Below are 17220 nucleotides of genomic sequence, written 5' to 3' on the forward strand. Positions count from 1 at the left end.
TGCTCCCAAGAACCTCCTCCCCACCCATGCTTGAGTATACTCTTACAAACTAACCCACACAACATATGTGACACATCCCACCGAGCCAACACATGCTGCGTCATACATACCATACCTAGATTCTAGACACATACCACATACCATTGTTACGTGCCTACTAAGCACAAAACATGCACACACACTTCATGGACCATGCACATACATGAAAAAGCACATATCACATGCGTATAGCATATATGAAACACACAACACAAACAAACCCACAGTACAAACATTCCATATCCTACGTACACGTATATAAGATTCCCTGTACCTGTCATGTAGTATCATAGTCATCATGAAGCTTGCACACATAAAGCACCAAGGGCACACACTGGACATACCACATGTCAAATACATCCCATGTACACAACACACATGGGGCACACAGCACACAGAGCACAGGCATACCACATACACATGTGTACATACCACCTGCACATTAGACGCTCACTGTACCACAGACACTCACACTTCTCTTGTTGAGCCTTCCTGCTTTGTGAGGGTGACATGGGAACAACAAGCTGAAGCTGGAAAGTGACACACAGACACCCGTGACTTTAGACAGCCGGGTGCTATCCCAGCTAACTGGTCCCCTGGGTGGCAGCAGAATTTTGAATAAGACAGATCTTCAGCTTCTTCCAGATAGGGAAGGTGAACAGATAAGTCTCTGGGTGGGCCCTGTTGAGGTCTGATGCTGTGACCAAGGATGCCTGTGACCTCTGCAGAAACCACTTTGCCTACTAGAGTAAGTACATGGGGAAGCATAAGCAAGGTGGACTATAGAGTCAGGGATGGTTTGGGGCTTCACCTGTCACTTCTGTGGCCTTAGGGACTCACTTTAGTACTTTAAGCCTCAATTTTCTCCACGGGAAAAATATGGACAATAACTGCCTCATAGGGTCACTCTGAGTTTGTGTGGACACACTCAAGTATAGGACTAATGTCTCTATGAGAAAGTTGCCAGATAAAATACTCTAGAGCATATAAAAAAAAATCTGTATTTATCTCCCCCAATCAGATTTAACTGGGCATTCTTATACCTTTTATTTCTAGACCAGGTCTCACAGTGTAGCACAGGCTGGCCTCTGTCTTTGCATTTTTTTCCCCAACTGTGCATTACTGGGATAACAGGTGGGTGCCACCTCGCTGGGCCTGGCCTGTATCTTATCGGGTAACCCACCCACCACCAGAAGCGGGATCTTTCACGGCTAGATTTTATACCCTGACTCACTGGCTTGGGGATGGATTTTACATCTTTATGTGGTGGTGATGGAGACAGCCCACAGCCAAAGAGCTAAGACTGTTCATTGGAGAAAGCACTGGGCTTACAATGCCCAAAATACATGTACTGTCTGGTTCTTTACAGAAAGCAGTTTTCAACTCAAAGTGGGTGAGCACTGAGTCTTTGCTATTTATACACCTATTCCAGGCCAGGCAAGACATTTAACCCTGAGAGTCAAGAGAACTTAAATCCTCAGGACTTGAGAAGAGACAGGCAGTAGCCCCTCCATCCTGCAAAAGGTCTTTTCTAGCTTTCCTCCTCCTCACAGCCAAGAGTTCCTCAAGGGAGCCTGACCTATTCAGGCCTTTCAAGAAAAAGGTCATTGGGTATCCCAAAGTCCAGGGGCCAGCTCTTTAATCTCTTTGAAGGCCTAGGAACAGAGGGAGAGTTCCAGGGTGGAGAGAGTTGCAGCTGACGCATGGCCTCAGCAGGCAGGACTTTGGGGCCTGTCTCTTTAAATCTCAGGTAATTTGGGAGGAGGGAGGGAGTGCCCACACAGCTCCTGCTCACTCCCAACAGAAGCTCCAGATATACAAGCCCAGCAGATTCCCAGCTCTGCCAAGTGGAACAAAGCAGGAGCCCTCTTCAGACTCATAGGGGCAGCCACGGGAAGCCTTAGCAGCTCTACAGGAGAAGTAAAGACAGGAGACAGGAGACGGGACCTCTACAGAGAGAAGGCAGGCCGGCTCTTGGGGGTGCCAATGTGGCCCCAAGGCCGAGCCCAGTTGGGGTCTGGCATCAACCTCAGCCCCACAAGGAACCAGCCTTCCACCCCATGGGGTGGTCACTGCCTAAGGAGAAGGGGTTAATACTTTGCCTATGGAACAAGTTCTGCAGATGGTTCCACAGACAAGAGTCCTGGGCTCAGAGCCGAGACGAACAGAACCTGCTGCAGCAGAAGAGGTAAGCTTGCCATCTGCTCCTGCTCTTCTACCTAGCAGCAGAGCTTACACCCTACCCCTTCCCAGCTTGCTTGAGTCTTTCCTTGGTACCCCTGGCTGGACAGTCTGTGCCCCAGGTTATGGACTGGCTCCTTGTTAGCACTTTCTCCTGAGTCTTGGCCTGTGGAGCTAGCTGGCCAGGATGTCAGGTGAGTAGCAGCCTGGGCACAGATGGTAGTGATCTTTACAGTCCCATTCAATCCTGTAGGCCTCCTGTGAGTACCTCCCCAGTAGCCAGGCACCTCACTGGCCCTTGTGAACCCTCAACACGAAAGGGGATTGAGGCAGGATAATGTGTTATTCTTATGTATCTGTACTCCATGCTCCTTTTGGCAGTCGATGGCGGAAACACATTTTATATATAAGCATACATGTGGGAATGAATGAGACAGCAATCGAATGAATAAAGCAATAACAAAATATGGCAAAAAAAAATGTGAAAACACTTACACTCCTGCCCATTTGTCTCAGCCACTGGAGGGATTTAAAGACCCCACAAAGCTCAGATGCAGCCTGAAGTATCTTCCTCTCTATTGGTGGGTTTGCAGGATCTCCTGGCTGCAATGCCTGAGATGCTCACCATGTTGCCTTTCAAGCTAGGGTGTCTGGGAGAGAACCTGGAGTTTGAGCCCTAAGGAACACCCACATTTTGTTTCCATTCTCTGAAAACTTCCTTATACTCACCTGATACCCACTCCTGCCTCAGACAGCATCTTAGAGTTGGATTTGGGAGCAGGAGAATAGGAAATCTTGGGCCCACCCTGTGGTGGTCTCTTCTCTGACATTGTCAGTGGGGTTCCTCACCCAGTTGGTGACATGCTAAAAGGAAGTTCTGCTTTTGGGGGCTCCCCCAGGCTATGCAGAGACAGGTAGCATGTGTATTCACAGGGGAAAGGCTGAAGGTTTTGTCTTTGGGTTTTTCTCCATCTCTGAATGCAGGGTTTGTCTTAACCTGGCCTGAAGGCTGCATGGGATTTCCTCTTCTTTGGATTAAGCATTCCCAGCTGGGATGTGCCCCTTCTTGGAGCTGTGGCTTTCCTGTCTCTCACACCAGCCACCCACCTCTCTCCCCCCAGGGCTGGGAGAGTGGGGGCCAGGGCACATGTCTGGCTGATGACGTCTTAAGGCAACAGAACCGCATTGTTGTTAGAGAATAATTCCTCACTGGTTTCCCTTGTTCTCTTCCCACTCTCAGGACCCTGTTGCTGGGGGCATCAGGCACAGATTGCAGAAAGGTCATGGGCTTTGAAAGGGGTAGGTGAAGTTCCTATATCTCCTGTGCAGGAAGAACGCAGTAAAGGACCTAGGCCTGAGTAGATAGCCTGGCTAAGCATATGCTATTTGCATGTGTGTAGTCTGTACCCATTTCTTCCTACCATCTAGTGGCCTCCTCTGTAGTGTTGGGCTAGGAAGACCTAATGCCACCAGTCAGAGGATTCTCCCTTCCATCTTCTAATCTCCACATCTGTTTCTATAGTTTCTTAACCCCTTCTTCCCAGACACTTGGTGTCCATGCTAGTAGCCCTCTTTGGATGTTACTTCCCAGAAGGAGCTGGAATTTCCTTGGAGTTTCTTGGTCTGAGAGGTCAACTACACACAGGGAAGGCATGCTGGAAATTTGATGAGCTGGGGGTGAGCACTTAACTAAGCCCTGTGAGTTGTGGAGGGTCTCATCCTTTATGGGCACCATCACCCAACTTATCTGATATAAAATCAAACCCAGGCTTTGGATGGAGGGAGATTCTGTCATCCCCATTAAAACAAATCAGCCCTGGAACTCAAGAGGGAGCCCCAGACAGGAATTCTGGGATAGGACCAGCTAGGATTTCATAGACTAGATGATGGTCTCACCAGAAGGCAAAGCTTTAAGAACTCTGCAAGATGAGCAGAGGCAACCTTCCACTTTGTGACACACTTCTCTTGGGTCTTAATCATACAGCTCCCCAATTGAAATCCATTTTAGCTGAATTCTCAATTCTTTACCAATTCTTCTAAACCATTTCTTGAGGCCTGAAGTTTTTCATTTCTGTATATCCAATGTATGAAACATTGATTGAGCATAATATACTCCACTAGGTTTGTGGGAAATTAACCTGATATAGTTCTTGCTTCTCAAAGAGCTCATGTTCTCGTGGACAAAATGTTCTAATGTTCACGTTGTCCCTACATATCTTCAGATTAAATCAACCTCAGACAAAGAAGCTATATTGCTGCTTGTGTGTCATACAACGTTAGGCTCATGGTAGTTGAATCAACGATGAACATGTATAGCATTTTTTTTCCTTGTCATCATTATGAACAATACTGTACAATAGCAATTTATATATAATTTATATTCCACTAGGCATTATAGGTCACCTAGAGATAAAGTACACAAGAGAGGTAGGGCAATGGTGTGTGCCTATCCTACCAGTACTTGGAATACTGAAGCACAGGACTGATAAGCTCAAGGCTAACGTGGAAAACACAATGGAACTTGTCCCCAAAAATCCAAAACTTAAGAAATAAGTTGAACATTGTGGGCTTCACTTGTAACCCCAGCACTTGGGAGGCTGAGGCAGGAGGGTTGCCACAAGTTTAACATGGACTGCACAGTGAGTTCCAGGGCAGCCTGGGCCACAGAATGTAGCTCAAAGTCTACTATATGAATATGTAAATGATATGCAAATATTATATCACCGTAAGGAAGGTGCTAGAGCTTGTATGGATTTTGGTACGAGAGGAATGTTAGAGAACCAATGTCCTACCGGAAGAATAACTGTACTTAGGTTAAAGGTGAGCATGGTGAAGGTCATGAAAAGGTTTAAGCAAGTGTTGAGAGAGCAGAGAAGGAAACTGTCTTATCTGTTATCTGATTTCTGCTAGTGTGGTGTGTGCTGGGAGCTTCACAGAGGCTGCCCAACCTGACTTCCCACCCCTCCTGTGCAGGCATTTTCACTCTCTGGGAGGACAGGGAGTCATGCTGGACGGTTTGAGTTGGGTTACATAGATACCTGTATAAATAACAGATGTGAGTTGAAGTTTCTGTGCAAGCTCAGCTCTGCCACGCTTCTGTAGACCTACCTCAGTTCTTGCCTTGATACACACATACATGTGTGTCTGTGTAAGGGAGTTGTGGCAGTTAAGAAACAGCTTGGTTCCAAATCTTGAAATAAGCACACTCTCCAGGTTGTGACTTCCTCCTCTCATAGCCAGGAGTCTCAGCTGGAGGGAGGTGGCCCATGAGTGCCCAGTGCATGCCATGTTCCCACACATGACTGATCTTTCTCATCTGTGGTCATTGCTCTGGGCCTGACCCCCACCTCCCGAGAAAAATCAGGAAGAGCCGTAAAAACTAGAAGAACCACATAATTTAGTGGTAGGCACCCGGGGCTATGTTCTTGGTAAGTCAGTCTGCCTTTTAACCCTGTGTGATCTTCTGGCAGTACCTGACCTTGCCACCTCGGTTTCTTTTTCTTAGAAAAAAAATGGAGAGAATTACTCAGCTTCTATTGTATGGCTGTGGAAAGCAACTAAGGGATGTTACTTTGGAAACTGACAGGCACGTTGAACAAATGGGATTATGACAAAAAAAATAGCATTAAAAAGGCAACTACTGAGGATGACAAGAATCGGTGGGGCTATGAACTTCTTCCTAACAGAAATGAATCCAATCAGAATGAAAATGTATGCTCCTGGCAACCACATGGTATTATCACTCGCAGTCTACTCAGCACCTACAGTCAACTGTAAGGGTATCTGTAGAGAAACTTCTGTGTATCCTCAGAGCTCCCCCCGCCCTCCCCCCCACACACACACTTCTACCCCAATCAACACAAAGAACAGGGACAGAGAAATGGCTAAGGAGGCACTTGTCTCAACTCAGACTCTGACCTGGTTGGATAAATCACTTCTGAGTACTCACCCTAAGGCTCCATCTGTTACATGAGTAGGTTAGACTCCATTTCTGCACAACGTCTACTGTCCTGATTTGAACATTCCTTAAAACTCTTTGGATCCTTCCTAGTTTCTCAAAATAAAAGACAGAACATGACTCATGCGCATGGCACACATAGACTTACATGTTCCTAAGAATCAGAAGCAGAGGGTTGGAGGAGCAAAGTCATGAAGGAGGAAAGTCAAGGACTCTCACTTGGAGACACCATCTTGGCCTTGAACAAGAGAACACTAACTTTGTCAACAACAACAACAACAAATATGCTAGGTTTTGTGTCAAAGAAGCCTGTTACTGAATTTTCCCCAAGCTATCATGGAATCAGACTGCTCAATTTTATACTTAATTTCCAAGTAAAGCAGAATATTGAAGAACCTGGAAATACTTCCATGTTTTTATAATTTCTATTTCCTTTTGCTATTCTCTCACCACATCTTTTTGTTTCTTTCTTGTTTTAATTACTAGAAAATATTTTGAATTTTTTATGAAACTTTAGTTTCTTTTTATGTGAAGAATCCCTTTCTCTTAATAAGTTATGAGTAATTGCACCTGTAAATCAGGGTTTCTCCACCCTGGCATTGTTAACATGTTGAGCGGGATCATTCTTTGCAGGTGCCCTGTATGGGATGTTTAGATTGTCTCTTCCCTTGATCCCCTGTACTTAGTTGTTCTTTAACCTTCTATGATGGGTTGCTATTGGAGAATCTACAAGATTCTTTGGTATTCCTTACACTTCTTGTTTGGGAGACCAAAGATCGCGAGGCAAGCTTAGAGTTCTGTGTTCTTGCTGTTACAACTACCTTAGGGACTTAGGACTTTCTCTGCTATCACCTTGTGGCCCTATGTAGTTACTGCAAGTGATAAAGTAGGCTGAAAACAGCTCTCTGACCCTTCCTTTTCCCAATTCCGGAGTTTGCAACCAGACGAGGCCATTTCTTACAAACATTGTTGAGTTGGATTACAAGCTGTTTCTTTACCAGGGATGTGGTCTGACTAAGTTGCCAGATAAGACACAGGGCACCTCTTTTAATTTGACTTTTAGATGAATAATGGGTAAGTTGTTACTGTAGACATGTCTCCAAATTTTGAATAGAATGTATTTATAGAATTGAAGGGAGAAGTTGTGCGTATATATGATCAAAATACATTGTATAAATCCATGACATTTTCAAAGAATGCAAAAAATAGTATTGAAATAGTTGTGTAACTGAAGTTCAATTTTAATTGAGCATCATGTAACTGTATTCTACATCTGGTAGTCTTTGGTCTTTCACAGGTCTACTAGGATAGCAGCAGACAAAAGGGGAAGGATTACATAGGGAATTGAGGCTTGTGGGGAACTTTTGCCAGCTTCAGAGACATGTCATGAACAAAAAGAAATTCTGTGATTCCCAAGAATAGAGGAAGAAACATATTCTATTTACAACACAAACTGCAAGATGTTATAATAAAAATAAGACCAAAGGAAAGAGTGAAAAATATTCTGGGAATAGTGGTGTTGGTGTTGGTGATGGTGTGTGTGTGTGTGTGTGTGTGTGTGTGTGTGTGTGTGTGTGTGTGTAGGAAGTTGTGTTTCCCCTACATTCTAGTGCTAACTCTGACTCTAAAACATCTATGTAAGAGAGCTTTGGGCAAATGGCTGGAGTCATTATGGTGGAGAAGGATCTAGAAAACTTGTTTTTCAGCAGCATTTTCAAACTAAATACTGTTTTTCACTTAGGTTATATGTTTATTGAAGGTTGGCTTCGTGGGGGTAATAGATAGAGACGATAAGAGGGACAGTAAAGCCACCGTGGCATCACTACTGATTCATCCATTTTACATCTATCATAGTGAGCAGCCACAGTACAGTAGGGAATTTTGCTAAGCACAGAAGTGCAGAATGCACAATGGACAATCACTGGTTGGGGGAGTGGATTCAGGAAGAAGCAGCCTTGTGGGCACAGGCCCAAGAAGAACGGTGTGCTCTGTGGGGCTGAGGCGTGTGGTAAGACTGAAAGGCCAGGTGTAAGGAGTGAGGGGGAGGATCAGAGAATGGAAAAATGGTTGCATAAAGACCGTGAAGGACCTCTGTGTTCCTTATCCTTGGGCATTGAAAGACCCGCCGGCCTTCTGTAAGCTGTGACTACATTGCCATTTAGAAAGACTGTCTTGACAGCATTAAAAAGGATGGACTAGGGATAAATAGGGTACAGGGAAACAAAGAGAATATCTTGTTAATCCTGGACCAGAGTGCAAAGATGTGAATTAATGAGCTTTAGCAGCAACAAAGGAGAAAGAACTAAATGGAGACAGAATCTTAGGTGATTGATTGAACCTGGTTGCTGCCCACGGGCCTATGTGGGAGCTGGGGTTATGGTTGTGCGAGATAGAAGTCACTTTCTTCTCTTTATCATTTCCCTAACCCCAGCTTTGCAGTAAGCTTCTTGCCACTGCCAGCTCTTTCAGGATGAGAACTCTTGTCCAGATACTTTTGTATGCCATGTAATGAGCTATCTATGGATAAATGTGATAATTTTATTTACGTAGAAAGAACAAATTGCTCCAAGCTGAAGGAAAAATTCAATAAAAACAAAACCATGTTTCTTAGTTGGAGTAAGACTAGAGAGGTGATTTGTAGAGCCAGGGAATATAATTTTTTCTAAATGCATAAAAATCAGTTAATAAATAGGGAAATACTAAGGACTGGGAGTTGAGAGGACTCTGAATTCAAAATTGGGTACACTCAAGAAGAAATGGAAGGGGGAAATGAGAACATTCAGACCCACATTAAATTCAATAAATGAATTCTCTAAATTAGATTCTCTATTTCCCCCTCATCTGTCATTGTTGGCCACCATTTATATCTTCACAGGTACTAATAGTGGAAATAAAGTAGCACCTAAGGCCCTATAGACAGGGTTGAGGATGATAGATGACTTTACTTCTTAAGCTTTAAAGAGTGCTCTTTAGAGAATGGGATTCCAATGCTTGCCTTGGATTTATTACTTTAGCATTTTCACATGCATGGCCCACACTCAAAGACTCCTGGCTTGAGTGATGTTCCCAGAACTTTCATTTGCACAAGAATCCATTGGGACTCTTCCTGAACTTCAGACCTGGACATTTCATGTCAAAGGGTAATTAGAGTTGAAATTTATTATTAATTTGCATGAGATGCTGATCATCTATAGGATTCTTGATTTAAGAAGGAAAATTGCAGAAATTAAGATGTGAGGAGAGAGGTGTGAATGACCACTGCCTGGAGCCAGGCTTTCTCACAAGGGCCGTTGCTGTTTTTAGATTGAGTCCTGAAGATACTGCCAGAAAGAGGAGGAAAGTGGAGGAATCAAATGTTCCACACTGAAAGTCAAATAGCAAAGCATCTTGTAATAGACGAAAACCCACTAGTCTCTACATGTTGACTTCCTCCACAAATATGAGGGAGGAACTCCTTATACCTTCAGTACATAGAAAACAAGGCTTATCATGCAGGGCAATCTCAGGACACTGCTGAGTCCAGAATAGGACCATCCAGGCATGAACAGATCATGGGGTGAGTGTATGCCTGAACAAAAATCCTCCTTTCTTTGTCCAATAGGCACAGATGGTTTATATACATGCGTGAGTACACACACTTACACACACACACACACACACACACACACACACACACACACACACACATACATAAAGGCCTGGGTGTTTTCGTCCCACTACCAGGGAATAGGAAATTAGTCAGGGCATTCTCTTACACAGGCTAAATGTTGGACTTCAGTTTAGGAGAACTAAGCAACAGGGAGAAGAGAGTTGGTGACCTTTGCACTGTAATGGACCCATCTGCCTGGGTCAGGAACCTTGCCATCCATGCTGTTGAGACACACATATCTGAGTGAAGCCTTCATAACTTGCTCCACAACTGGGCATGTTTACTGTTATCCCTTTCTTGTCCCATTTCCTGGTAGGATCTGGGAGTCACCTCTTCTTCTAGCTGCCAAAGAAAATGATGTCCAGGCTCTGAGCAAGTTACTCAAGTTTGAAGGATGTGAGGTGCACCAAAGAGGTACGGAGCAGAGTCGTAGCAATGGTTTGTGGGTCAGTCCCTGACCTCAAAGGCCTCCCCAAGAGATCCCAAGACCTAGAGTCTGCTTTTTCTCCATTGACTGCCCCAAAGACATTATATGCCTTTTTTCCCCTCCTCTAAATGCCAGGAGCCATGGGAGAAACTGCACTGCACATAGCAGCCCTCTATGACAACCTGGAGGCTGCCATGGTGCTGATGGAGGCTGCCCCAGAGCTGGTCTTTGAGCCCATGACCTCTGAGCTATATGAAGGTGAGTCCCTAAGATGGATGGTCTAGCAATCTCAGATAGATAATTTGGGGAACCAGAGAAGTTATCTGAAGATTCCTAATCTTTATTATTATTCCACAAGTGGTCCTTTTTTCTAAGTGCTGATGACAAGTCATTACATCTGGTCCCTGATCTTCCAGAGACCCAGGGTAGGGGCAGAGTTAGATGGAGGGAATGAAAGAATCTACTGGGAACCTTTAACACCCATTGGGTCTCTGCATCCACCCAAGATGGCCACACAAAGGAAACTATGGGGACATGTGAGAGGGATTCCTTCAGGGTCCTGGGAACAGATTATGTGACCTCCAGCTCTCTCTGGGCCAGGTCAGACTGCACTACACATCGCAGTCATGAACCAGAATGTGAACCTGGTCTGTGCGCTGCTTGCCAGAGGGGCCAGTGTCTCTGCCAGAGCTACAGGCTCCGCCTTTCACCGCAGTTCTCACAACCTCATCTACTATGGTGAGTTCCAGGGCCCGGCTCAGAGGTGGAAAGTGAAGCAATGACAGTAGGGGAGGCTAAGGAGGACCCTTTAGGTCTGGGAGGCCAGGAGGGCAGTGCTTCTAAGACTTAGAGCCAGAGGCCAATTCCCTCCATAACTCCTGGACTGTCCATTCCTGAGGTTTCTGCTGTGCACGTTATTCCAAGCCACAAGCTGAGATAGGGAAGGAGGAGGCAGTTGTAGGCCTGGAGGCCAACTATCCCTCTCCTCTTCTGATCCTGCTGTCTCCTGTCACATATCTCTTTGTGTGTCCACAGGAGAGCACCCTTTGTCCTTTGCTGCCTGTGTGGGCAGTGAGGAGATTGTTAGGCTGCTCATTGAACATGGAGCTGACATCCGGGCCCAGGACTCCCTGGGTAAGAGTAGGGATGAGGAGAAAGTGCTGGATGCTGTGTGTGTGAGAGAGAGGGGGGGGGGTAGGCAGAGAGGACACTGGGATGGGGGAGTGAGTCATCAGGGAAACTGATGGTAACTTCTGTCTTCCCCAGGAAACACAGTACTGCACATACTCATCTTGCAGCCCAACAAAACCTTTGCCTGCCAGATGTACAACCTGTTACTGTCCTATGATGGGGGAGACCACCTGAAGTCCCTGGAACTTGTGCCCAACAACCAGGGACTCACCCCCTTCAAGCTGGCTGGGGTGGAAGGCAACACTGTGGTGAGACCCATGTCCCAAGGTGTCTTTAATGACCCCCATTTTACATTGCTAGGAACAAAGAGAACTCAATCCACCTATAAGGCTTAGGTCCCATTCTCAGCTCTAATTCCGATCCGCATCAACCTATGCCCTTCATGTCACCGGTCCATTTTTTTCTCTTTGCCAGTTTCCTCTGACTGAAGTACTGGGAATTCATGTAGTCTAGACCTCATCCTGAGATTTTCTGCAATACCCAAGTCCACTTGTCCTTCCCCGAAGAGTGACCTGCAAATTTCCCCACATCTCCAGGTTCTGGAATGAGTCTTGGGGCAGGATAAATCTAGGATCCTGTGGGACATGAGTTCTTTTGTCTTCCAAAGGCTGTGGTCTACAAGAAGGCCAACACCTTTTGCAGTCTTTCTCTCCTGGGCTGTGCCGCTCCCTTCGGCTCGGGATTGTGACCATCTCCACTCCCTTCCAGATGTTCCAACACTTGATGCAGAAGCGGAAGCACATCCAGTGGACCTACGGGCCTTTGACGTCCACTCTTTATGACCTCACTGAGATTGACTCTTCAGGGAATGATCAATCCCTGCTGGAACTTATTGTTACTACCAAGAAGCGTGAGGTAAAGAGTCTTCCCATCTCAGGCCCTGGTGAGGGGTTGCGGGGTCTTGGAGATACCGTTTTACTCTTTCTGGTGCAGGCTCGCCAGATTCTGGACCAGACACCTGTGAAGGAGCTGGTGAGCCTCAAGTGGAAGAGGTACGGGCGGCCCTACTTCTGCATGCTGGGTGCCATCTACGTGCTGTACATCATCTGCTTTACCATGTGCTGTGTCTACCGCCCCCTCAAGCCCAGGATCACTAACCGCACCAATCCCCGGGACAACACCCTCCTGCAGCAGAAACTCCTTCAGGTGACTCCCTGGTAGCGACAGATAGTACGTTAGAAATTGTCTCTTCACAGTGATGTCCCACTTTCCTGACTCCACACCAGGATTTCACTTCTCACCTTGATCTCTAAGAAGTGGGGCACAGATACAACCCGCACACACAGAAACACGCATACATTCTTACCCTAGGAGCAGAGTTTGAGACTAGTTGAACCTCGTGGTCTAGAAAGAATCTGAAAGAGCAAGTGGCCTTGGGAACTGATACACAGGACAGAAACGGGCAATTTACCAATATCTTTCCTCCCTAGGAGGCCTATGTGACCCCCAAGGATGACCTACGGCTGGTGGGGGAGCTGGTGAGCATCATTGGGGCTGTGATCATCCTGCTGGTGGAGGTAAGGTGTGGATAGGATCCTGTTGGAGGCTGTCTGCCCCAGGGCCCAGCCCGCAGTCTGGTCTTCAAGAGCCTTTATGTCTCCCTGACTTCTTTCCAGATTCCCGACATCTTCAGGTTGGGGGTCACTCGATTCTTTGGGCATACCATCCTTGGGGGGCCATTCCATGTCATCATGTGAGTGTCTCCTTCATCCCACTCCCTTACTTCATCTCTCTAGGGCTTCCACTGGCCTCCTTTCCCTTAGCTTTGAGTTCCCTCTGTGATATGTAACCCCAGGGTACTGAGTATGTTGAGGCTGAATCTGACGGGATGGGGTCTGTCACAGCTGTACTCTTGTTTATAGGTCCCCAGGATAAACCTGAGGGTTTTTTCTCTCATTTTCCCCCTTTTTCTTCCCCCCTCAGGATCACTTATGCCTTCATGGTGCTGGTGACCATGGTGATGCGGCTCACCAATACAGATGGGGAGGTGGTGCCTATGTCCTTTGCTCTGGTGTTGGGTTGGTGCAATGTTATGTACTTTGCCAGAGGATTCCAAATGCTGGGTCCCTTCACCATCATGATCCAGAAGGTCAGTGCCTCCCCCACACTTACTAATAAAGATCCCTAGACCAAGGTTAAGCAAACACTTTTCTAGGGGGCTGGATAGTACATATTTCACGTGTTGTGAACCCTACATAGTTATTGTCATATGTTCCTCTAATTTTTTTTTTAATTAAAATCCTCTTACAAGCTTAAAGATCGACCTTAGCTTAATAATATCCTCACCAAGACAGGGCAAGTAGATTTAGCCAGCATGTTGTAGTTTGCCAACTCATCTTGGTGTATGGAGCCATCAGACTTTGGGGATTAGATTTGCTGGTGTCAGATTGGTAAGTGATCTGAAAGTGTGGTGTTCTCTGCCTCCTCCTCTCCACAGATGATTTTTGGTGACTTGATGCGATTTTGCTGGCTGATGGCTGTGGTGATCTTGGGATTTGCTTCAGGTAAATCATGGATCCAGGATGGAAGCTGTGGGAAGAAATGGCTGGGGTGGGGGAGTTGAGAGGGTACAGAATTCTTCAGGCCGAACTTGGAGGGAGGCCAGACATTAGAGGAAGCCATGAAATGTCTAAAGATAAGATGTTGCTCAGAAGTGAGGGACAGTAGTGTTAGGGGCAGAAGATTAGGAGCATAAGCCTTATAGAAAACAGTGGAGCATAATAACTTAAAATGTATCCTTTGTGAGTTGATCAAGGACAACAACAAGAGATATGCTAAGGTGGAGAGGGGAAAGCCCAGAGGGTCTCAACCCTACACAGAGAACTACAGGCATGAAGAAATGCCGAGAGGAAGACAGTCTTCCTCAGGAAAGAACGTATCAGTTTGTTACCCAACACCTGAAAACATGCATACAAGTAACAGGAAATATATCAACAGTTAATGAAAAAGAGGTCATGAATATGATAAAGAGCAAGAAGGGACATATGAGAGGGCTTGGAAGGAGGAAAGAGAAGGGGGAATAATACAATTTTATTATAATCTCAAAAAAATAAAATAAATAATTTAAGATGTATTGTTTTGAGTTGAAACAGCAATATGAGATGAAGGGAATGGGATGGAAACAGATATCAAATAGCTAATGGTGGGCTAGTCATGATACAGTTGCCATGGTAACTCTCACCCCTTGGGTGGAGCAGCCTTCTATATCATCTTCCAGACAGAGGACCCTGATGAGCTGGGCCATTTCTATGACTACCCCATGGCACTGTTCAGCACTTTTGAGCTCTTCCTCACCATCATCGATGGCCCTGCCAACTATGACGTGGATCTGCCCTTCATGTACAGCATCACCTATGCCGCCTTTGCCATCATCGCCACCCTGCTCATGCTCAACCTCCTCATTGCCATGATGGGGGACACTCATTGGAGAGTTGCCCATGAACGGGATGAGCTCTGGAGGGCACAGGTGAGCCCTCTAGTGGCCAGGAGGGTTACTGCATATCTCTCCTTCGTGCTCAGAAACTGGCCGTGCTCAGATAGAAGCAACCATTTGTACTCACGTATATTTGGATAGGTTTTTGCACAAGTTATAAAATAATGCAACATTCTAGGGGAATTTAATTAGCAACCAAGAGCACTTCTGGAAACTTGGGGAAGAATTCCATGTATTTTCTCAACAATTAAATCCTTAGTCTTTTTCTAGAAATAAAGTGAACAAATGGCTAAAACTATATTTGGTAAATTTTGCTCCCAAGTAAGAATGGAAGTATCTAGTCTTCCTGAAAACAGTGAAGCCTGCAAGATTTGACCCAGAAAAATTGGAAGTGTTATAAATAATGACATAAAAAAAAAAAACCCTTTCTTTAGCAGCAGAAGCTATCTTCAGCCAGATCCTATTATGATGGGCATAAAGGACAATGTGATGAATCAAGTCCTCACTTAAAAATATACCTGGAAAAGAATTTATCTCAACAAAAATAATTTAAGTAAAACAAAAATGCAACTATAAAATCCTAGAAAGCATTTAACTGTGATGTGTGGAAATGGAGTAAAACCTAACCCGGCTAAGAAGGGTTTGCTGGGAGAAATATTTTGAGAGTATGTTGATATTAGGTTTCCAAGCAGAATGTTCATATTTTTAAATCACTTTGTGTATGCAGGTTCGAAGCATTCTGAGACCTGTGGAACTCCTCTATGTCTTCCACACCCTTGCCTATACCTTTGGTCAAGGTCTCTCTTGAGGGGAAACTCTTACAGGCCACCCACACCTCACCTGGCTTTGTCATGGCTTTCAAGTCATGGGATAAAGAACTGTGAGGCTCAAGTCTCATCCACTCTCTCACACAGAAGGGGCTCGACCAAGTCCTTGCCACATCTTGGTTTGGGGGGTCTTGGTTCCATTTTAGAGCGTCGTAAACCCCGGAGTTTGTTACTAAACTGTCTTCCTTCTGCCTGGTCTCCTTTCTTCTCTTCTCCCTGCCCTTCTCAGCTGTTCCCGACCTCTCTGACTTCCCTTTCTGTCCCTAAACACAGGTTGTAGCCACCACTGTGATGCTGGAGCGGAAGCTGCCTCGCTTCCTGTGGCCTCGCTCTGGGATCTGTGGGCGCGAGTATGGACTTGGGGACCGCTGGTTCCTGCGGTAAGTGATGCGGTCCATTAGTGGTATTCCCTAAGCAGTCACTTTGCATGGTGTCTTCTTCTTTCTAGAAGCTATACGGAGGTCTGTATGCTTCCTAGACCCCATGCTTAATTGTCGCAAGTGTGGCTACTGAGGACGGGACTCCATTTTGAGCTGGGGCTCCTAAGATTCCTCAGAGCCTACCGCTTCCTGAGGGCTAGTGGGCTGAGGGGCTGGTGCTCCGTGTCCACAATGTGGCTGCACAGAACCTCCAACAATGGCGGGGCTGAATGAGAAGTTTTGATCTTAGGTCTTCTTTTCTGCTCCACGTTCTCTGAATCCCTCCTCCCACCCCCTCCAGGGTGGAAGACAGGCAAGACCTCAACAGGCAACGCATCCGCCGCTATGCACGGGCCTTCCAGCAACACGACGGCCTCTGCTCAGAGGACTTGGAAAAAGACCCAGGAGGAAAACTGGAGATGACACGTTCCTTTGGGGCCTACCTGACCTTTCCCACACCCTCAGTGTCTCGAAGCACCTCCCAGAGCAGCATCAACTGGGAAAGGCTTCGACGGGGGACTCTAAGGAGGGACCTTCGAGGGATAGTCAACCGGGGCCTAGAAGATGGGGAGGGCTGGGAGTACCAGATCTGAAGGTTGGCTCTCACTAAACGTCAAAACAGAACGAAAGAAAACCAGTTGAAAAGTAGAAGTCATCCTCCAAGTCCAAGGGGGTAGGGGGAGGACCATGCTAAGGAATGCACAGCGGGAATAAATGTTCCAGGTCTCCACAACTCCTTCAGCTTGGGGCAAAGGGAAGAAGACTCTCCGGTCCTTGCCTTAACCCAGCATTCCTTGTTCTCGCATGGAAGCTCCACTGCACACCAGAGCACTTTAAAGACAGGTTTGCCATCTGGGGCACCTGTCTCCACCCAGGTCTTGTAAGTGGGAGGGGACAGAGCTCTTCCCAGAGTGCGCCCGACAACTGATGGAGAAGACTGAGCTTGTGAGAAGGTGTGTGATGGAGAGATACAGGCACCAGTCGTGGGGTGGGGAAGCTGGGATGAGCCTTGCCACCTTCCAATAAAGTCATTTCCTGATCCCCACCCCGCTCCCTTTATGTTTTGGCGAACTTAACCACCGGCCCACCCCGTCAT

The 17220-nt window shown here is 46.2% G+C and overlaps 1 protein-coding gene across 1 annotated transcript; it reads left to right on the top strand.

Moving 5' to 3' along the window:
- Positions 1-1805: 1805 nt before the first annotated feature.
- Trpv6 (transient receptor potential cation channel subfamily V member 6) lies at positions 1806-17169 on the top strand. Its single transcript, XM_028876470.2, has 15 exons — positions 1806-2227; positions 10144-10241; positions 10390-10512; positions 10855-10992; positions 11290-11388; positions 11521-11693; positions 12154-12300; positions 12379-12591; positions 12876-12962; positions 13062-13138; positions 13369-13534; positions 13883-13949; positions 14643-14911; positions 15979-16085; positions 16426-17169. The coding sequence occupies exons 1-15, from the start codon at positions 2100-2102 to the stop codon at positions 16715-16717; spliced, it is 2184 nt and encodes a 727-aa protein (XP_028732303.1). The 5' UTR covers positions 1806-2099; the 3' UTR covers positions 16718-17169.
- The last annotated feature ends 51 nt before the right edge of the window (positions 17170-17220 follow it).

The sequence above is a fragment of the Peromyscus leucopus genome, chromosome 3 (genome assembly GCF_004664715.2).
Source record: "Peromyscus leucopus breed LL Stock chromosome 3, UCI_PerLeu_2.1, whole genome shotgun sequence".
NCBI lineage: Eukaryota > Metazoa > Chordata > Mammalia > Rodentia > Cricetidae > Peromyscus > Peromyscus leucopus.